This window comes from Ctenopharyngodon idella, chromosome 17 (genome assembly GCF_019924925.1).
Source record: "Ctenopharyngodon idella isolate HZGC_01 chromosome 17, HZGC01, whole genome shotgun sequence".
In the NCBI taxonomy this organism is placed as follows: Eukaryota; Metazoa; Chordata; class Actinopteri; order Cypriniformes; family Xenocyprididae; genus Ctenopharyngodon; species Ctenopharyngodon idella.
Genome location: NC_067236.1, coordinates 17,335,299 through 17,359,609, shown reverse-complemented (window position 1 = coordinate 17,359,609; position 24,311 = coordinate 17,335,299). Strand labels below are relative to the sequence as shown.

Genomic DNA, 24,311 nt, shown 5'->3' with positions numbered 1-24,311 from the left:
TGAAATGGAAATAGCGACAGATCTTTTCTTCAGTATAGAAATACCTTGAATGTAAGTCACTTTGGATAGTGTCTGCCTTTATCTAAGTGTCTAAGTAGACAAATGTTCTTTGGAGGCTCATCTCTTCATTAAAAAAGTCACAATTCAAGATCATTCATGTTCATAGCATAAATGATGCAGGACCAGGTATGCACCAGAGTTCAATATCTAGTGATAGTGGGTATTCTCAAGCACCACTAGCAAAATGATTTAGAGGCTTTTGCGGTGTTCAGATGTGTGTCCAATCAGATAGAAGAATGTGTAACATCCTGCTGACCAATCAGAGAAGCCCCCTAGACTAACTCCCCAAGAGCAGCGTTATACATTACTCACTCCTTGCTCCAGATCTAATCAATGAGTATCTCTACTGCCCCCTGCCTCCACCTTCATGACTATGCAAAACTGCTCTGGAAACATGGGAGATATGGAAAGAAGATGGAAAAAGAGCAGGGCTTTCAAGAAGAGAGAGAGTCTATGTAGGTTTCAGGTGATCTCCATTAGATCAGTGACAGGAACACGGTGATCCCCAGGCACATAGTTAACCGTGCTGGACAGGACACGTTGTGTGTGTGTGTGTGTGTGTGTGTGTGTGTGTGTGTGTGTGTGTGTGTGTGTGTGTGTGTGTGTGTGAGAGAGAGAGGGGATGTGGGTTGTGAGGGGATGATGTTCAGGAGAGAAGAGAGAAAGTCACAATGGAACTCAAATCTGTGAGCTGCATTTCAAAGCACCTTTATACAAAATGTATCGTATAGAGTCTACAAAAGCTCAGTTTCTAGATAAGCGTTTCACAAAGGCAAAGGAGGGAATGGAGAAAATGAAAAATTATTTATTTAGGGGGGAGGGTGCAGAAGGGAATGTGGGAAAGTAGTGGAAGTGTTCTAGAGAGGAATGAGGAGCATGTAATTAAATCATTGAGAAAACACCATCATGTGTGCTTTAACAAAATGAGAAGCCGCACATTTCTGATTTTTCCCATAGTAAGTACATTAATGAAAATCAGTCAAGCATTTTCTACAATTGTATTAAAAAAAAAAAAAGTTCCCTAAACACCAGGCACTTCAAACAGAAGATCATCTGACCTCACTGGCATTCTGCACCAACAAAATGCGCTCTAAATATCCCATCGTGACGTTCTGCGAAGTCAGACTTAATAAGAAAACCACCCTGATCCAAGTCTGAGTGAAAAATGACTTGAAAAGTTGAAAGTTGCCCTCGTCTTCTCTCTCCTTCCAGAGCAGATTAATAAAACATCATACACAGCAGCTCCACTGCTAACTTACTTAGTCAGCAAAATACATTTTCTCTCAATACTGAACACACATACGCATGCAAACAACACCAAGATCACACAATAACAAAGCAAGCACACACAAAAAGGAAAGAAATCATACTGTGAAGAAGCGAGTCCTTTCAGTCTGTCTTTTAAAAAATTTCAAGTTCACAGTGACAATCAATGTCGAATAAATATTCACAGTATAGGCAAGACCACACTTGCATCTTAATCAATGATGGTGTTGATTATGATATGGGTGATTCCACTAAATGCGAGCCATTATCTCTTATATAAAAGGTGTAAAAAAAAAAAAAAAATGAAAAAAAGACTTTAATAATGAATAGATGACGGCAACTTGCGTTTGTTTAAACATACCAACAAAAAATCATTTCATGTTGTTTTCTTTCATTATTTTTGACCAACTTCTCCTTGCTAAAAGTTAACTGTTATTAAAAAATATATATATAAAACATCCTTTTTTTCTCTAATTTATCTTACGTCTTATAATTGTCATTATTGATGATCTTAAAATATCAAGCTTGTTACCATTATTTTCTATATTTGAAAAGGGTATAGAAATATCAGCATTAAATTGTCTTTATAAGCAGCACCTTTTAGTTTCACGACCTTGAGAGGTTTATAACATATAACAAACTAAATCATACCACCCTATATCTCTAAAGACATAATTATTCACCAACATATAAAACTAATCAGTTAAGCAACACAATTGCATTACTTGTCTGATAGAATGTATAAATATATATATTTATATTAGGGGTGCAACAGTTCAAATTGCTCACGATTCGTTTTTATCATGGTTTTAGGGTCACGGTTTCGGTACGGTTCGGTGTGTGCTATGTTCAGGGAAAACAGGACAACTGTCAAATAAAAATAAAGATAATAAGAACAAATAATCAAACTATAAGCAACATCACAAATAAATACAATAGAGCAAATATTCAAATAAAATAAACAGTGCTTTTCAGGTTTTTCAGGTATCTAACAGTAGTTTTCAGGTACAGAAAACACACACACACACACACACACATACACACACACACAAATCTCCACTACTTCTTTAGTTGTTCGTGATTTCTGGAAGTTTTTTTTTGTTTTTTTTTTACATTTGGGAGGTCAACATTTAGCTGAGGAAATATTTTAGAAACAAGCATTACTAGAAAAAAAAAAATATTCTTTATATAATTTCCCATGATTTAAGATTGTATACTTTCCATGACTTTTCCAGACCTGGAAATCACAACTATAAAAATTTAAATAAATACCCTGATAACAAGAGGAATTAGTCTTAACTGTGATTTTTTTTTTTTTTTTTTTTTCTAATTCATGTGGGTCAAATATGGACAAACCCAACTGTTGGATTTAAAATTTCATTAAAAAATTTAAACCAACAGTTTGGTTTGTCCATATTTGACCCAAACATGGGTTGAAACAACCCAGCATTTTTTAGAGTACTGTGAGATAATTCCACCTTTTTTCCCCCCAATGGTCTTTTTTATATCTGTGAAATTGTCCACCATTATTAATATTTCATTTCAATGCTAATAAATATTGAGGAGAGACTCGTTCAGGAAGCCGCCGCACACACAACAGACAGGAATCTCAGCACTCGTCTCTTTGCATCCCTCCAGCCTGCCACTCCTGTCATCTTCAGCTCTTTCACTCTCCTGCATTTCTTAAAAACCAAAAGATGGAGATAATTCATATTGTAGGCTACATAAATGGGAAAAAAAACTAAAAACCAACAGAAAAACACAGAAAGAGAGACAGAATGACAAACAGAGATGGAGAGAGACAGATGGTCAGTCAGGAAGAACAATGGGGAATGATGAAGGGATCTAAAGACTAAAGAAGAGATTGGGGGAGGTGTAGAAGGAGCAACTGAGGAAGAGTTGGATTAGGGAGGAGAGCGAGAGACTGTGGATAAGAAGACAAGGTATCCAAATAGATAAATGATAAACAAGATGAAGCATACATCCTGAGAGAGAGAGAGAAATTCAGAGAAAAGACATCAAGGAATGAGAGATTTAGATTTACAGAGGAATTATGCAAACCCTTACATCCAAAACACACACACACACACACACACACACAGCTATTCCCCTTGTGAATGCTGGTAATTATCTTAAAGCCCACTGCTGATGACCCCTGTGCTTTCATTAGCACTTTTGCCTCATTTCTGCACATACAAGCACACACATACACATAGAAACTAACCTGTTTACTCTCCTGCAAGACATTCATTAAGAGCAGAGCTGTCACTGTAACACATGTGAAAACAATATTTTGGAGTTCCTCTTAAAGGGATATTAAGGCTTTAATATGAGTTAAGGTCTATGGACGGCATCTGTTATCAATTATGACAGAAAATCATTTCAACCCTTCTCTCTTTTTGTGAAAGCAAAGAATAAAACACACTGAAAATTATGGACTTGCAATGGAAGTCTATGGGACAAATACACCAACTGACCAACATAACTCTACTGTAAGAGCATTTCTGTCACTTTTTCATTTTTTCGAGAAATAAAGAAGGGTACCAAAGTCACTGTTTTTTGCTCAAATACTTGCATTAAAACACACAAAGAAAGATTAAAACTTAACAAAAACAACCCAATGAAATCAAACACGTTTTGTGGTCCAGGCCTGTTAGCTTTAAAGCTAAATGCTAGTGTACTCATAAAAGTCTTTACACATTTGTTCTGCATTACACAAAAAAATAATATATTTTGAAGAATGCTAGTTACCAAACAGTTTTTGTGACCATTGAATTCTATTTAATGGTAGTATTGTCAAAAGCACTGAATTTATTGCCAAGTCAGTACTGAAATTGGAAAAATGTGATGATACCAGCATTTCCCCCTAGCATTTTGAGCGCTGTTGAGCGGAGTTGTAAACACCTCTGATTGGCCATTGTGTTCACGTGCTCAACAGATACATCTAGGGGGAAATGCTGGTATCGTCACTTTTTTAAAATTTCAGTACAGACTTGGTATCGAAGTCTTTAATTTTGACAACACTATTATAATGGACAACAAAACACTGAGACATTTCTCAAAAAATCTTCTTTTGTGTTCTACTGAAGTAACAAAGTCATACAGGTTTGGAACCACATGAGGGGGAGTAAATGATAAATAGTTTAAGTGAACTATCACTTTAATTATGCATCTTTAATTCATGGACATGCCAAACTTTTTGTCCAATCACATGGTCTCTAGAATGAAATTGTCCTTCCTCCTAATACCATTTGCCTTTGACTAGCAATAGCAAGTAGCAAATCATGGTTTAAGACTGACAAACTAAAAGCTCCTGGCTTATTAAAAAATAAAATAAAAAAAAACCAGCATGCGCTCTTTAATATCTTCCAACACAACTTCCTTTTTTTAATAGGAAACGACACAGAAAATAAAACTGGGCCTTTAAAACAGAGAAATGTGTTGGAGACGTGGCCTAGCCAGACGTGCTAATTCGGGATATTGCATGGCTTCCTATGCACCCTCGACTACTTCTAAAAATAAAAGTGGCAAAATCCCAAAAATATAAAGGCACCAGCCTTGAATCACCCTCAGAGTGACGGGGTGCAAAGCTTCTCATTAATTCTCAGATAAAAACCATCCTACTCCGATGTTTTCTCGATTAAAGGGATAGTTCACCCAAAAATGAAAATTCTGTCATTATTTACTCATCCTCATGTCGTTTCAAAGTCTATAAGACTTCCGTTCATCTTCAAAACACAAATTAAGATATTTTTAACGAAACCTGAGAGATTTCTGTCCCTCCATTAGAAATTTCATGCAACCAAAACTTTAACGCTTCAAGTTCAAGCAATCCATATTAACTGAGCAGTTTAATGTGTTCTATGTATGTGTGTTGATCAATGCTTATAAGCTAATAAAAGCCTAAATTAAATTGGTTTATCATTTAAAGCAATCATGTCTCTTCAGAAGACTTGGAATGGTTTGCTTAATTCATATGGATTACGTTTACTATGCATTTATGAACTTTTTGAAATGTCGAAAGCTTTGGGTGAATAGACTTTTGAGAGAAATATCTCATATTTCATTAAATATACCTGTTTCTAAGATGAATGGAAGACTTATGAGTCTGGCACGACATGAGGGTGAGTAAATGACAGAATTTTCTTTTTTGGGTGAACCAAACCTTCAAACCAGGGGTTCTCAAGTCTGTCCCTTAAGGACCACCGGTTTTGCTCCAACCCTAATTAAACACACATGAACAAGCTAATCAAGGTCTTCAGGATTACTAGAAAGTTATAGGCAGGTGAGTTTGATCAAGGTTGGAGCTAAACTCTGCAAGTAAGTGGACCTCAAGGGCCAGAGTTGAGAACCCCTGAATTAGATGCACACATAAGCCCAAGGGTGTGTTCGAAATCACTCCCATACCCTCATTCACTACTCCCTACATTAGTCCTACTAATATAATCTACTTGAAGGAGTGAATGAAAACAAGTGAGCAAATTCAGACACTGAGTGTGCCGGAAGGGCTGCCGCTTTTAAATAGTTTGTGCTTGCCGTTTGAAAATCATTTGAAACTTAGCAAACTGGCAGCTCCAGTAGTAATGAAAACTGTTATCATGAACTCTGTCATGTATAAACCTTAATTAAACAATTTAATAATCAATTAAAAAGGAATTTAGGTAACACTTTATTTTACAGTGTTATAGTTACATATGTTACATGTAGTTACTATAGTAATAACTATAAATTATGCATAATTACATGCAACTAACCCTAAACCAAACCAAACCCTAATCCTAACCCTATAGTAGGTACATGTAATTACTTAATATTACTCAGTAAGTGGATAATTACAGTGTGACAAAGACACCTTAAAAAAAAGTGTAACAGGAATTTATACCAGTATGATATTACATTGTACCCACATTGGACCAGTGGATTGGAAAATGGATGGATGGATTTGAGCTGCAAGCGCCATCTTCTGGCGACATATGGGAATTCATTCGGTGCAACCCTCACGGTGCATTATGGGTACATTATGAGTGTACATCAGTTGTTTGATATTCAACAGTGCTTTTGATCTGCCTGCATTGACACTATTCTTTAAGAGATGCTGTGCAGCCAAACAATGTACCAGTTATCAATGTAAAGCTGCTTTGACACAATCTACATTGTAAAAAGCGCTATATAAATAAAGGTGACTTGACTTGACTTGACTTCACTCGTTATTGCGATGCATTATGGGATTGAATGAGTGCACTCGATAACGTCCACTATGGTTTCGGACACCGCTACAAATGGCTGTCCCCTCAATTTAGTGCCATATTAAAGGTATGGGGCCGATTTCGAACACAGCCCAAGACAACAAGAACTTCCTGTAGGCCTCAAGTTGCAGACCAATTTGTAAAAAACATTTTTGACATCAACTGTGACAGCAGCACTGTCCTTCACTAGACTGACACTGAGGATAAAGACACAGTCTGCTCCAATATGTGAGAGCTGTAATCCCACAACCCAGCTCTGCATCCGAATCGAAAGCTTAATCTGCTGTGGAGCGACTCACCGGGTCTCACACACCACGCTGACTTAAAGATGCTCTGTTCATTCACTTTATGCATAGGTGTTTTTGTGAATCAATGAAAGTGTGACTGCATCTGATATGTCCAGGTAGTTGGGATCATTCACTGCCATGACAAAGATTAAGATCTCTCCCTGGTTTAAGCATGACTAATGATCCAAAGATGCCCTTCTACGATCACAAGAAAGACAGAAAATGAAGTAAAGCAGAGAGACAGAGGGATAGCATGAATTAAGAAGACAGAGTGGACAGAAGTTGTGTTCTTAAGACAGATGTCAGCAGACTCACCTCTGCTCCTGCAAGAGTCTGTGAGTCCCTCTCACCAAAACGCATGTGCAGCCACCGCGCTCAGATCATATCAAAGATCTCATTTTGTTATCATGTTATATTGCCAAGTTGTTTTCAAAGTGGCTCCACTTCAACCAGCAGACACAAACTGACACTTTAGACCAGTTAGACTTGTTTCATTATTAGAATGAAACCAATCGCATATATTACAATTATCTTACACTCATTTTTCATCGCAATACAGAATCGGCACTAAAACCAAGCATCAATGCTTTAAAGTCCCCATGAAATAAAAAAAATAGGTTTTTTGGCTTTTAGTGAAAGTGAAATATGAAGGCCAAGTATGGTGGTAACCGATACTCAGAATTTGTCCACTGCATTTAACCCATCCAAGTTAGTGCACACACATTAGGAGCAGTGAGTAGTGAACACACTGCAAACTGTGGACACACACACCTGGAGCTGTTTTGCTTTATTAACAGTTTCATATTAAATCTAAAATGGGAATCTATTAGACTGTGGCTGTCATAAGCTGTCAAATGTGGCTTTATGGGGTTCCACAGCTCTGGCCTGAGCTGTGATGTAAACGAAGCGTTATTGGCTATTTTTTAAAAAGGGGAGGAGCTACTCGATATGTCCCGCCCTGTCTTCCTGGTTCAGTGAAATTTATGTCAACACACTGAATAATGCTACGCATTTCAAGGCACTTCAGTGGGCCTTTATTTATCATTATAAAGGACTATTGTTAATTAAAAACAAATTGCACTGCATTCGGTTATTTGAGAGCAGTTGGAAGTTATTGTGGCACGGCTGCGCAAACTGAAGACGTCTCATTCTACAAGCGCACTGAGAGCCTGGATTAATTTCACCTTTAACAGCATTAAAGAGAAACAAAAGCCTGATATGAAAAATGCAATTTTTAAGAGATGCAGAATGAAAGCCTTATTGCAGTTTAATAATTCTTGATGTTCTAATATTATCCGTATTTCTGCATATTAAGCGGCTGCAACTGTACTGCAATATGACCCAAGAAATATGAAGATTATGACGCTATTGCGGGATCCTTGAATATTCACACCCTGATAATTAATAATACAGGGTGGTGGTAGCAAAATGGTTGCAGTTTCAGTGCCAAGTAGGTGTGACCCAGACTTCATTTACAGTGAATGGTTTTTAGAAATGTAAAAAAGAGAAACCAAATCAGCATATTAGAATGATTTTTGAAGGATCACGTGACACTGAAGACTGGAGGAATGGCTGTTGAAAATTCAACTATGCCATCACAGGAATAAATTATATTTTAAAATATATTAAAACAAAAAACAGTTATTTTACATTGTAATAATAGCACCACAGAAATAATACAAATAAAAAAAAATAATAAATAAAAGTGGTCAACAAAACACCTTGTTGTTTGTTATGTTTGAAGCTGGTTGGGACAAAAACTGAAATTTACATGGAGTGAGCTTTTATTGCATCATATCTGGTTAGTCGTTTGGATAATAGCGCTGGTAAATGACCTATTACTGAATACTCTTGTTTGGCACAGAAATTTTAGCAAAAACAACACTTCTCTTTAGATCAAATGAATTGACATCTGATGGAGACTTCAGCCACTTTGCCTCTCTCAGGACAGGCACTGCCCACCTCCAAATGTTGCACTTACTGAAATCTGAAGTAATGCCGACACAGAAAACATTAGAAACAAATCACATACGCTCTGAAACACACACTCCAACAGGTTACAAAAACGTAAAGAGCAGCATGTCCATTTGATCAGCGGTGCGAGAGCGATTCCGGGGGGTTCCTTTAGCCGTAAGTGAAGGGGGTCTGTGATTAATGTCTGTATTCTATTATCTAAGACGCTGCAGTCACACTGTGTCCAGATAAGGCTCGAGTTAAATTATTCATCCAGACACGAGCCAACAGAACACAGGCACATTCAGATGGGAAGGCATGTTTAAGAGAAGAGATCATTACTGAGACACTTTGGCAGATTCTCTCTCTCACACAGTCTGTTTCCACCATATGGGCCTCTTGTACTGTTACTGATACAGTTTCTACCTCACTGTGAGAAGTGTTCCCGGAATATAACGGAGCTGTTCAGGCATCAACAATAAGGATTTTTTTTTCTAGTGGCCTAGTCAATTTGTCACTAAGCATTCAAAAATTAATTTTTATAATTTTGATTTAAAATAAATAAATAATAAATGAGTAAATAAATTATTTTTATATTATTATTAACACTTTATTTACTTTTTATTTATTTATTTTAATATTAACTTTTTTAATATATTAATCATAATAATAATAATAATAATAATAATAACACTTTGATTTTTATTCATTTTAATAGTTTGTCAACTTTTTAAAATAAATAATATTAATAATAAATTGAGCATACATTTATGTCATTTTTAACTCTGTCCAAAATATTGAAATATATGGGCAGAGATCTTAAAAGTGAAGTATGTAGTTTCTACACTAGTGGCACCTAGCGGAATTACAAAAATGAAGACATTTTCAAAACAACCTTGCAAATGCCCGCCCCTCCCCCAACTCAAACAAGATAAATACAGTTTTTACAGGTGCTTGTGAAGGCATGTCTCAACAGGTAAAAGCAGGCTATTTTCAATAAAAGTTCCAACATATTAGGAATACTTTTAGCTATGATTCTGTGTGACTCATGAGTAAGCAATTGAGTAGGCGAACATGAGCGTCTCACTTATAATAAACTCATCCAACGTATCTACACTAGGCACATATTTTGCCACAGCTGTTTGAGGTGGTCTAGTTGAAGGTGAGTAAATGATGACAGAATTTTCAGTTTTGGGTGAGCTATCCCTTTAAGACTCTTACTTAAAGGGATAGTTCACCCAAAAATGGAAATTTGATGTTTATCTGCTTACCCCCAGGGCATCCAAGATGTAGGTGACTTTGTTTCTTCAGTAGAACACAAATGATGATTTTTAACTCCAACCGCTGCAGTCGGTCATTTTCTAAAAAAATACAAATGTATATGCTTTATAAACACAAATGATCGCCTTGCACGTGCTTCCGCTTTTCGTATTCTTCAAAAAGCTTACGCTGTATGTCCTACGCCTTCCTTATTCAACTTATGGAACGAAAGCGGCGCCAGTTCCGTTTTTTCCGTAAGTAGAATAGGGAAGGCGTAGGACATACAGCGTAAGCTTTTTGAAGAATACGGAAAGCGGAAGCACGTGCAAGGCGATCATTTGTGTTTATAAAGCATATACATTTGTATTTTTTTAGAAAATGATCGATCGTTTCGCTAGATAAGACTCTTATTCCTCATCTGGTATCGTTTAAAGCCCTTTGAAGCTGCACTGAAACTGTAATTTTGACCTTTAACCGTTTGGAGAGACCATTGAAGTCCACTATAAGGAGAATAATCCTGGAATGTTTTCATCAAAAACCTTAATTTCTTTTCGACCGAAGAAAGAAAGACATGAACATCTTGGATGACATGGGGGTGAGTAAATTATCAGGAAAATTTTATTTGAAAGTGGACTAATCCTTTAAACTACGCCAGAGCGCGTACACACCTCACGCACCGGATGCCGTGCGCAAGGCAGTTGCACATAGTGGTGTATTAGAGGTAAAAAAATGATATAAATACTGTTCGGTTTCTCGCACAAACCGATCGTTTTATGTCTTAGGACATCAATGTGTCGTCACGAGCCGCAGGGTTTAATTTGGATTTGTCTGTACATGTTTTTTTGACTGTTATAGATTGTGTTCCCATTGACATGCATTATACGACTGACAGACTGCAACATATGGAGTTAAAAATCATCGTTTGTGTTCTACTGAAGAAAAAAGTCACCTACATCTTGGATGGCCTGGGGGTAAGCAGATAAACATCAAATTTTCATTTTTGGGTGAACTATCCCTTTAAGAACTAATCTGACCAATTAGCAATAAGTTAGGGCAAATCAGTCTTTCTTTTTTGGATTCAAATTAGACCAATCAATCTTCTTTTTCATGCAACTGACTGATTTAAAAAAGTTATGACCAGTCTTGGGAAAAAAAAAAATAGACTAACTTGTAAGACTAGTTTATGCAACAGATAGGTCTAACAAATAATATGGCCATGTATGGCTGTACTATAAGATATACAAATAGAAAAGCATAATAAACAGCTTAGAGAGCTGGAGCTAAAAATTTTGATGCGCTTTTTAATGGCGATTAAACGGAAAACAATACGAACCGTGTCAGGCCTTGCTCCACGGGGCTGGTGCGGTGAGAATACCTCCCTGAATACAAACACGTGTACACGTTCACATCACCAGTAACATGCTCACAACTATGAACATATCCCCCAAAAACAGACTAAAAACACTCAAATAAAATAATCACCCAGCATTATTAAGGAATGATAAAAACTTCACAAACCATGTTTGCTCACACAATCACAAAGCCATGTTCTTGATCTATTCCGCGAACACACAGGCCTTCTCTTATGTATTCAGAGTCGTATGTGTCTAGTGTTGTACGGATGTGTGTTTAGAGTGCCGTTGACAGTGGAGGGGTGTAATAAGAGTAATGATTAAAGGCCGATTAAAACTGCATGAGGATTATCATGCTCATTTTCAGCCTCTGCTGTGCTAACTATCAGATACTGCTGTATTTTAGCCACTGCGCTAGAATATCCTTGTGCATGCATTCGTTTATACACATTCCTATACGTGGTAATTAAATCATCGACTGAAATACTCTAATACTACAATCCTACATCAAATTCAGGAATTTAACTGTAATTTTAGCATTCTCCACTCATTTTTGGATGGTGCACAACACTACTTTGTGCGTGTGTGTCTCGTGATCTGGGCTGCTCTCTGAGCATGATAAATATATGACCAGCCGTGAACCCCTTCAGAGGTCCATTTAATCAGCAGTCAGGGGGCCAGCATGAAAAATCCACAATTTCAAGGCCAGCACTCAGGGCATCATGGGACAGAGGAAGGCAAAGGTCATTTCTTGATCATTAAGGGCTGAAAAAGGCACAAGATCGCTGAGATAAAAGTCATAATCGGAAGTGAATTATATCTTGTTAGGCTGATATATTGTCATACTGAAATGGATCTCGGGAGCATTTGAGCATATAAATTTCTTATGAATAAGCAAAATCCATTTCTCATTTACATAGATGTTTATAGAAGACATACTATTTTTAGCAGATGCGCTCACAACTTTCAAAAGCATTTTCTTAAACGTGTAATTGGGCCACTCAATATTTCACTATAGCAAATACTAAAAAATATGCACAGACAATGATTCTGTCTGGCTCTATGAGGGTCATGTACACTGTGTGTGCAAAACACATAATACACCGTCTGCAATGAGTTCACACACTCTCCACACACTCTGAGTGTAAGTGGGAAGTGAAGCATAGGCTAGACGGCATGGTATAAATGTCCTGCTGGATCATATTTCCCACTGCTCCAAATCCCCAGCAGGACACAGACACAGAGCCAACACGTTCATGAGCCATTACGCATTTATGAATGGAGCTTGTGGTGTGGTAATAGAGGCAGGCCTCGGAGCCAATCCTGCTGGAACACACTGCGAGAGGACAGGAGAGCTGTCAGTCACTAGGTCAACCAATAGCAGAGTGGGAAAGTGGGAGATCTCAGCCAGGTGACCTTCTTGAGAAAAAAAGTCCGTAATAAATGTGTAATAAAACAATGATAAAGCCATGAAAATTATATGCTGTTAATTTTGTATGTAATTACTTGCAAAAAAAAAAAAAAAAAAACTATAAAAGAATAATCAGTCTTTTTGCGAAGGCATCCTTACATCCTCACAATTATTCTTTATGATGGCTTTATTTGGCACGTAGGCATGTTTTATGCAAAACAAGAGCCAAAATAAACAATTTTCATGTTAGCATGTTGGTCTTAAAGCATGTCTATGCAAAATTATTTAAATTATTTATAATAAAGAAATGCTTGCATGCAAGATTACTCTTGATTTTAGCTCTTATTTGACATAAAAACATGCTTGAGTGCAAAATTATGTAAAATAAGAGCCAAATAATTTGACATGTCAGCATGTTTTATGTAAAATAAACAAGACATGCTTATGTGCAAAATAACTTTTTGCTTTTTATTTACAAAAAACAAAATAAAGAATCATTTTCTATGCACACGTCTTTGTAATATAAAAGCCAAAACAAAAGTTAACGTCAGAATGTCTGACATTTGCAAAAATAATGAATAACTTGCAAGCATATTATAATACCTAAGCATGCAAGCATATATGTAAAATAATAACCAAAATAACTTTGCATGAAAGAATGTCTTTATGTAAAATAAAAGTCATAAAGAATCATTTTTCTTAAAACTGAGCATCCCAACGTTTAACTGTAAATCTCTGAGTAGTACTTGCATACAGAACCTCCCATTTCAATGTTGTCTGTACTAGTTGGACTAAGTGGGCCCCTTAGGCGTTTCAAAGAATACATCATTGCCATGGGGTTACACTATAACCGAGACCTAAATTAAGTATATCTCAGTACAAGCTATGGCTCTCTAAACGGCAGAGAGATGCTTCAAAGATAATCCGCTTCAAAAAGAAATTCTTGTGCCCATGCTGAGAGATCTGAACTCTAAACATATGCAGATAATAACTGCAGTGGATTTATCATGAGCATGCAATTTCATCTCGCCCACATCTGGACAGAAATCCCTCGATGGAATAGATTAATAATCCGTTAAACTGAAGATACCTTCGGCATAATGCAGTTATAGAATGAGAACTGCTTTCGACTGGTCTCTCTGGTTGCTCCGCATGACAGCTGCGTTACCAGATACACGTAAAACGTCGTCCGTGAGAATGTCGCAGCTTACTGATTTTTATGGCAAAATGCCTCAGGAATTATATAGTATTAAGTCACTGTAGGGCTGTCACTAGCGATTATTTTGGTAATCGAGTAATCGGTTGATTATTTTGATGATTAATCGATATTTGGATATTTTTGCGGTAAGCCTTTAAAATGACTTAAACTATATATATTATAATAATGAGGCAATAATATATACAAACTGTTAAAGTCTTTTAACATCCTAATTAAATGACAGTGATCTTCAAAACTATGCACAAACACAGCCATATGCTTTTATGGTGAGTAATCAATTAATCGTTTGATTATTCTGATGATTCATCGAGTATTCTATATTTTTGTGGTGATAAAAGCCTTTAAAATGACTTAAAATACATATATAATAACAATGAGGCAATAATATTTGGTTCAAATAAAGTATCAAAAGCAAGTTTTTGTATGGTTTTATAGAACAACACCTGGTGTTGTTACACTTTACAGCAGATCAAATCCTTGTTTAATATTGGCCAAGCAACATTTAATTGAAATGTTTATTTAATGTTTACTTATTTTTGCCACTTCTTCATGATAGAAATGATACAGCCACTGTAATTTCTTGAACAAGAATATATGGACATCAAAACATGCAAACTCAAAGCGAGGGTTTAAACTTTTAATTTGTTTGCATATTTAGAAACATATTGATGTATTCTCCTGTGTTGGCGCAGGTTTATAAATGATTCACCTTGCAAATCTGATGAAATGGCACACAATGGGTTCCCAGATGAACGTTATAAGCAACCCAAACTCACAGCATATGCAGAGATGGAGTTTGAGAGGCGCTCCACACATGTAAATGATAACAATTCATGCGGAGCAGCTTTTACTGTGAACGGAGTCGCTCTGAGATGCACATAACCTACACGCATAAAAATATTTAAAGCACATATATACATTTAACCCGCAGGGCATATATTTATTTAATTCAATCGCATCCTTTATGAATTCACAATAGCACTATGCTGTAGTATGGTTTTTAAATCGTTTTAATACATCATGTAGCCTTAGAAAACGGTCTAATAATGTGGTTCATTGCCGGTTACTCGACACGGGTAAATTGCAATCAAGGATTTTTTAAAATCGAGTCCTCAAATTTAATTGAGAAATTGTTACAGCCCTAGTCCAAAGTCTTTTAACGTCCTAATTAAATGACAGTAATCTTCAAAACTACGCACAAACACAGCCATCTGCTTTTATGGCGAATAATCGATTAATCGTTCGATTATTTTGATGATTAATCGAGTATTCTATATTTCTGGGGTAATAAAAATAGACCTAACCCTTTAAAATGACTTAAAATACATATATAATAACAATGAGGCAATAATATTTGGTTCAAATAAAGTATCAAAAGCAAGTAATCATATGGTTTTATAGAACAACACTGTTAAAATACATAATATAAACAATCATCTTACGTACATTATGTATAACAATAACATATAACATGCCTGCAGAGGGTGCCAACGGCATGGTGTTGTTACACTTTACAGCAGGTCAAATCCTTGGGTAAATTATCAAGGGTAAATCAAGGGTAAATTATCACAGGTAAAAATCAAGGATTTTTTTTAAAAATCCAGTACTCAAATTTAATCAAGAAATCATGACAGTCTTTCAACGTCCTAGTTAAATGACAGTAATCTTCAAAACTATGCACAAACACAGCCATATGCTTCTATGGTGCGTAATCGAGTAACCGGTCGATTATTTTGACGATTAATCGAGTATTCAATATTTTTGGGGTAATAAAAATAGACCTAAGCCTTTAAAATAATAATGAGGCAATAATATTTGGTTCAAATAAAGTATCAAAAGCAATTAATCATATGGTTTTATAGAACAACACTGATAAAATACATAATATAAACAATCCATCTTATGCACATTATATATAACAATAATGTATAACAAATCCCTATAGAGGGCGCCAATGGCATGGTGTTGTTACACTTTACAGCAGATCAAATCTTTGTTTAATATTGGCCAAACAACATTTAATTCAAATGTTTCCTTATTTGGCCACTTCGTTACGATAGAAATACTACATCCACTGTAATTTCTTGAACAAGAATATGTGAACATCAAAACTCCAATATTTTGCCAGTTACTCGACACAGGTAAATTGCAATCAAAGATTTTTTTTTTTTTTAAATCGAGTACTCGAATTTAATTGAGAAATCATGACAGTCTTAGTCTAAAGTCTTTCAACATCCTAATGAAATGACAGTGATCTTCAAAACTACACACAAACACAGTCATATGCTTCTATGGTGAAAACAAAGGGAGAACGAACCTTGAAATATCATAACTGTATACTGTATAAACACATCATGCTGAAGTCATTTGTCCTCTACATCCCCAAAGGGCAACTACAGTCAGAAAACGAGGAGCATAAATCCACAAAAATGTCATCCGTGTCGACATGGAAAGGAGTATTCGCATAAACCACTACATAAAAACCGTACACTTGCCTTTAGCTTTGTCTAGCATACATGCCGTTCTGAGAACACTGACCAGAATGCTCTGTTATCTGTGTTCTCCGGGGCTGATCTTGTCTGAATTTCCAACACCTGTGAAATTATGCCCCTGTAACTCAATACTGATGGCTTCGAAACGATACCTGGGGACTGACATCTGAACTATCTTTCATTAAGGCTTATTAATGGCAACTGTTGACGTAGAACTGAGATTAGATCTTGGCAGAGGCCCCTGTCTTTCAAATACAAGGTCCTCTATTGCCTTTAAGTCTGGCACATGACTTCCCAATTGCTATTCAAGTGTCTGCTCCCTCACCACTGGAGGGTTTCTGGAGGTGTTAAAGTGACTTGAAGTGTAAACTTTTGGAGAGCTGTTTGAGTGTTAGCACAAAGGGTGCTAACATGCTCTGACACCACAATGGCCTTGAGGAACTACATCTGAAGGTGGATCTCAAGAGGTTGGATAAGACAGGAGCAGCTTACTGGTGACTAGAGATGTAAAAATGCAACATTTTGATAAAAATTCAATTTAATTGATTGCTATGATAGATCATTATAAGTATAACAGAGTGCTGCAGGGACGACATATTTTTGTAGGCCAACCCAGAAGTTAGCATCACCCTGGTTCCCCCGACAAAAAGCCAGTAAGATTTATTCCCACTGAGTTTAAGCTCAGTGGCCAACAAAAGTTTATGATACTTGCACGTCTTCTTGATCTTCACAGATGAACATAACTTTTATCAATTTTGAAGCCTTAATGCAATCGCCAGAAGTAAAATGCTAAAGTAAGGCTATAAAGAACTACTCCACGTTCGCATGACTTCAAAACCCCCGCTAAGCTTCTGACAACTCTTTTTGTCTTTATTAAGTTGAAAAGTTTGTGTTGGTATGGTTTGCAAGAGTATGAGTATAAACACAAGGCTGTAAAAGGAGACTAGCCTGTTTGTCATGATGATGTTTAATGTCCTCAACAAGTGTTGTGCAATTAATCAAAACTGACTTTCAATTTCAATTTTAGCTTCCAACGATTACGAAAACAAGATAATCGTGGTAAAATGACTATTGTGCCGCTGCCGCATTCCACCCAGAGCACCTTAATTTCCTTTCATAGCACTTTCGCTCATCCCTAAGCCAAACTAACATCCAAATCAGCCGAATAGGTGAGTGTTGTTTTAAAATGCAGTCTACTGTTGCTAAAATGCAGGAAGTGCCTGATATTAAACAGTGTCATTATAAGCAAAAAAGCTGCAAAAGAGACGGCTTCCTGAGGCGGCTTTCTGTGCGCGCAATCCGAGACTGAGCAGAACACGCATAAGCAAAGTATACTATCACGTCTAAACACATCCTTGTAAACACAGTTGGTTATGTCTTAAGAGTAAGTATCAGTATTTTGGATCCGTGCAGCTCTTAAAGTGACAGCAGCCTAATATAACTGCTGCAGTTGAGTCGCGTGAGAACAAACCTTTACCGAAAGCTCAAACGTGCTGCGTAACCAATGAGGTTCGCTCTTGTGTGTTACGCAGCACGTTTGAGCTTCCAGAAGAGGTTTGTTCTCGCATGTCATTAGTTTTATGAACTTTTTGAAGCGTCAAAGTTTGAATTGCGTAGGCTGTCTATGGAGGGACAGAAAGCTCTCAGATTTCATCACAAAGATCTTCATTTGTGTTTGAAGATGAACAAAAGTCTTACGGGTTTGGAACGGGTGAGTAATTAGTGACAGAATTCTCTTTTTTGGATAAACTAACCCTTTAATGTTAATCAAACAACAAAAGACAAAGATACAATCACTCACTGCTCTTGAATGAATAACTTTTGTAGCTTTAAAATGGATTAATCTACATTTAAAGTATACAGTGAAGACTATGAATTGTTATTTTACATTTGATTACTTTATTCAGTTTCTGTTGTAGACTATTACTTACCTGGATACCACTGTTAGTACATCTTCCTGAAAAACTGTTTATTTTATTTGTATTTTTGTTGTATTTGTTTGTCCATTTTGTTTGCAATTAGTTTCTTTGTTCTTATTGTATTGCTGACTTGCCTTCTTTAACTGTTTTGAGGACCTTTTAAGGTTACACTTTATTTTAAGGTGTCCGTGTTACAGTGTAATTATACATTTCAGTACAAAGTAATAATAATTAACTACATGTACTTACTATAGTATTAGGGTTAGGATAAGGGTTTGTTTAGGGTTAGCTGCATTTAATTATGCATAATTTATAGTTACTACTACAATAACTACATGCAACATGTGAATTAAAGGGTTAGTTCACCCAAAAATGAAAATTACGTCATGACATTATTTTCATTTTTGGGTGAACTAACCCTTTAAGGACACAGTAAAATAAAGTGTTACCCCTTTTAGTTAGCTACATTAGTTAACTACTTTTTGATGAAGCAGCCTATCGATAATTGCGAAAGTTTACCGATATCTAAAATTACTCATATCATGAAATATCACCCACTAATAATCGTGTTAATTAACCGTGATATCTTCAGCTTGTGTTAACCACAAATCTTACATCAGGTATTCAACCAAAAAACGTTTTTTGGGTTTTAGGACTCATTCCTCAATATAACAGCAAGGTGTCAAAATCTCAGCTTTGTGGTTAAATATCTGGCCAAGTAAACCAAAGTTACATACCCCCGCACAGGACATAAGGGGAAAATCATATTAATTCATTCTCTCATTTTAGGTAAACTGCGGCCACATTGTACTAATTCAATCTTTTGTTTTAGTCAAATCATGCCCACATGTCTTGCACATGGATCCATAAAAAGATAAACCCATTTGGATACTAAACAATTCCAGAATTCAATCATATCCTGTGTTTGAGGAAATAAAGTCCATCAATGACGGGCATGTACCTGACTTCAGTTTATTCGTTGAAGCACGCCAGCTGTTCAGAAGGAGGAGCCCTGCCCACACGGGAGGATCGCTCTGAACACCTCAGAGACAAGCCCTGACAGCATCCACAGCCGTGAATGTAACTCTGATGCTGGCACCTTTGAATGGAAAGATGAGAGCTGGAGAGGAAACGATCTAAAAAGCTTCTGCTTTTTCTCTACGTGTTATTTCATGTATCAAAGAGGAACCAACGACTTACCGATAGATGTGTCTGACCCTCTATAGCTCAAGCAATCAGAATGAAAAACGCTTGGTTGAGCAAACCTGATGAATGCAGTAAATATATGGCATTTACAACACATCAAATTTGGTCCAATATCACAAACCCCTTCAGGAGGCGGTTTGTAGGATACACAAATATTTTACTATTCTATGAAAAACCAAAAGCAACACCCTTCCAAAAATGAAAGCCTCTGAGCTCAGCATTCAACCACAACCTTGAGACTCGAGAGAATTCTGCATATGTCTTTTATATTCATTCATTATTTCCACCTAAAATGTTCCAGGTTATATGTAAAACATTCATAATACCAGACAGCATTCGGAACAATGATAACGCTTTCCCAGAAACCACTCAGAAATCTGCAGAGCAAGTCTCGACTGCTACCCCAAAAATAAACACCAAAACAAATATTTTTAATGCAAAATTAATGCATAGTCTAAACAGTTTGGAGACCTATTTATAGACTAAGATTCATTTGGAAGCCCCGGTTATGTTTCTATTATACCAATTTATTACATTCTTTCCCTGTCAATACACAACTGTCTAGAAATAGCGATGTGACGCTCGTTCACTATTAAGTATGCGCGTTCCGTATTTCTTTGTGCTTGGTCCCATTTTCGTCTCACTCTAAGGCATTCATACTCGCTCTTGCTCCCTCTCCCTGCCTCCTTTACACACACACACACACACACACTTCCACACACAGAGCTCCTCATCAATAAGCGTGCGCTTCCACGAAATGCCCCTACACAGTGCGGGCATGCTAACCAATCTCCTAGAAGGGTTTGGCGTGACTGCGACTAATGATGGACTAGATCAGCTGATGTTAGTATAAGAGAAAAGGGGAAAGGGGGTGCTTATAATGTCCTCGGGAAAATCCCTCTCACCTCTTCAAATATATTTCTGTTACGGCTCCACAAAGCTGAGGAAAACGTTGCAACAAGCACAAATATGAGGCTGACAGCATTTCAGCACCAAAAAACCAGTGGACAGCACCCTCAGCCAGCAGTCATGCTTATACAGTGGTGTGTGTGTGTGTGTGGTGGGGGGAGGGTGATTCCCACACTGTTTTATGTCATTCCCCCTCGCAACAAGCATTTCGAAGACTCATGCTCACGGAATAGGCTTGCGGAAGCATGCCGAGAAGAATGTCATGAATATGTGACACACTGCAAAGTCATTGACATTTGCATTCAGTCAGTGTGTGCATTTGATCACTTGTGATCCAAGTCCAATTCATTTCATTCAGTTTGTTACAAAGAACCGGTTCAAAAAAATGATTCAGCGATTCTTTTACATCATCATGTGATCTGTGACATCCCTACGTGGTATATTACATGCTCATTAAGTTAATGTTATTAACCAGGGTGATTTTTGTTATTTACATTTACAAAAACCAATGAAAAGTTGTTGTGTGTTTAAATAAATTGATGTTTACTAAAAAAGAAAATTCTGGTGCGGTCACGTTTATTGTTGTTCGCCGAATTTTCACGACGAAATCCATTATTTTCAATTGGAATCCATGCAAACTGGAATTCCACATGAAGGCAAAAGATTTCACCACACAGATTTCACAATGGTCACAAAATTGCAGTGTTGACCAATACAGAGCTGCTTGGTTTGAAAGTAATCGCCAAACTATTGACAATAGAAAACGGCTGCAAAATTTCGACAAAATGTCGCCAATGTGACTGCACCATCATGTATGTTGACAAAAAAAGTTGTAAACACATTAACAGAACTCTGCACGTTATTTACGAGTGGACATGTTCGAAAAACTGTTCTCGAATCAATGAGTTAATAATAAGTCAGAATCGCTCTGACTGATGCTAAACCAATAAATCAATTCTACTCCTTAAAGGGTTAGTTCTCCAAAAATGACATTTCTGTCACTAAGTACTCACCCTCACGTCGTTCCAAAGTCGTTATTTTTGTTTTGTTTTTACTCACAAAAAGTATTCTCGTCGCTTCATAACATTAAGGTTGAACCACTGTAGTCATGTTGACTATTTTAACGATGTCTTTACTACTTCTCTGGACCTTGAATGTGGTAATTTTGTTGCTTTCTATGATAAAAAAAAAACCTCTCGGATTTAATCAAAAATATCTTAATTTCTGTTCCGAAGATGAACGAAGGTTTTGTGGGTTTGGAACGACATGAGGGTGAGAAATTGACAAATTTTATTTTTGGGTGAACTAACCTTTTAACGAACGAGTTCTATCTGACTCGCGAACCAATCGTGAATCATTATAAATATCTCTGACTCTAAAGAACGATTCGTTCACATCGCTATTCATCACTTATTCCCTCCTGCTCCCGAGGGGAAGCTATGGCAGCGATATTTAACAGGATGGCGGCTGCTTCATTCCCCTGATTTTAGCCAAAATTGGGGTGGCGGATCAATGCAAACGATTCACATGCATACATACTACTCAATCGCGTGCATCGTAAAAAGCCATTATCGTTAACCCTGAAAGTAGTGTTTCAGGTGCATTTCTCAGTGAATCTATCTATTGCACGAGACGCTGTATATATTTAGATATCAACGTGCATGTGTACAAATGAAGACTCGAAGCAAACCCGAAGCTGAGATGCTGCTGTGCAGAAATCCATGAGAGGGGGAAAAAAAACACACTGCGTGACAAACTCCAAATACCAACTCGTATCTACATAACAGCACTATTCAGCAGCCACACATGTTAATATGACCATGAACAGACATATGGCATCGACCGGAAGGCTCATTCACAGATATAAGAGGGTTTTCCAGCTATCTGCTTTATGTTATTTGGATGTCTTGCGTACAAGCTATGAATAATTCATCACACAAACTGTTGTCTTGACACTGAGCTGTGCTGCATGACAGACCAAAGGCAGATCTCATAGAGCCGGATATATTATCGCATATGTATATAAATTAATACCAGAATATATAGATAAATAAACGCACAGCTTTTTGCAAATGAGTCGAGGAACGCGAGCGATAGATGGGCAGAACTCGCTCAGATAGGAATCACCACCGGCACGACAATCAACAGCGGGCAACAGCATGTACGGACAGACCAGCACGAGCGACGAGGCGTAAAAAGAGCTAGTGTCATTTCGTATTTACCTGTCAATATTCCAACTCGGATTTGGTGGTCGTGGTTGGTTAAAATCATCCCGTCCGACGCCATGTTTAGCAGCGCTCTCGCCCGCACTGACAAGCCTGAGCAGAGCCGAGAGACGAGCGCATCGAACTCGGGGGGAGGAGTCAGGCGAGAGCAGCCGAACTCTGAGCACAACACTGTAGATTTGGCAAGGTTGCTGATGGTGTTGGTGGACAATAATGTACAGTTTACTCTCCAATCTCTTTTTTTTTTCAAAATGTAAGAGAAATGACAGCGTTTTAATGCCATACAACTAGTGTTTTCCTCCTTCATGAATACGTACTGGAGACCGGGTAATTAGTGATTGTAGCATACATTTTCAGTTAAACATAACGCTATTTTAAAGTCAGCAAGAAATGGAAGATGTGAAGTCTTTCTTCTCTATTTTGACTTATATACCAGAGTGAACTGGCTTCCTGAACAAGTAAAAAATGTAGGATAGGACTTCATTTTGTCCATCAAGAACTTATTACATTGTTGGATGGTTGCTATATGCTGTGATCTCATGTGAGTGACAGGTTGTCCCGCCCACCCGCCAGTAAATGCGTCATCAGAGAAGAGATGTCAATTAAAGGGATAGTTCAGCCAAAAATTAAAATTCTGTCATAATTTACTTAGCCTCAAGTTGCTCCAAACCTGTATGAATATCTTTCTTCTGCTGAACACACACACACAAAAAGATATTTAGAAGAAAATGGGTAACCAAACAGTTGATGGACCCCATTGACTTCCATAGTTTTTTTCCATAATGTGGTAGTCAATGGGGTCCATCAACTGATTGGTTACCCATGTTCTTCAAAATATGTTTTGTGCTCAGCAGAAGAAGGAAATTCATACATTCATACAGGTTTGGAGCAACTTGAGGGTCAATAAATGATGGCAGAATTTTCATTTTTGGGTGAACTATACCTTTAAAGTGTGTGTGTGTGTGTGTATATATATATATATATATATATATTAAAAATGGTAAACATATAGGGAATAAAATGGCAACGTATATGTGGATGTGTCACATTTAACATGAGATTTAGATGATACTATTCTGATATATAACATTTATTTGCTTATATTTCTTAATTTTTGTTAAGTAATATATTTCATATTATTTTAAGTAGTTTAAAAAAATTGTTGAATGTTCATTATCCTGAAAATGTTTGTAGCTTATTTAACAATAATACAGTATTTGGCAAAAAGTAATAGCTTGACATGTTTCAAATATGTGTTTCATAGTTTGGGAAAAAATGTTTGTATATAATGATTTATTAGTGTGGATTATTTGGATCGTTTTTGTATGGGTCCACATTATGTGGAAAAAGCACATTTTATTTGTCTGAGCTTGAAGGGGCAAGATGAAGAGTATCCCAACAATATGTCAGTTGCAAAGATTTACAACTGGGGAATCCATTGTTCTGTGGCCTTTTGGCATTTGAATGTTTCAGTAATGGCTCACATATTTCACCATGTGTCTCCTG

The 24,311-nt window shown here is 36.9% G+C and overlaps 1 protein-coding gene across 12 annotated transcripts in view; it reads right to left on the bottom strand.

Moving 5' to 3' along the window:
- gphna (gephyrin a) overlaps positions 1 to 22,960 on the bottom strand; it is a 97,576-nt gene extending 74,616 nt beyond the window's left edge. For all 12 annotated transcript variants that reach the window (XM_051868352.1, XM_051868355.1, XM_051868354.1 and 9 more), the window contains exon 1: positions 22,803 to 22,960. In XM_051868352.1, the coding sequence (XP_051724312.1) occupies positions 22,803 to 22,866 (64 nt within the window). In that variant the 5' untranslated portion in view covers positions 22,867 to 22,960. The remainder of the gene's footprint in view (positions 1 to 22,802) is intronic.
- Between the last annotated feature and the right edge of the window lie 1,351 nt (positions 22,961 to 24,311).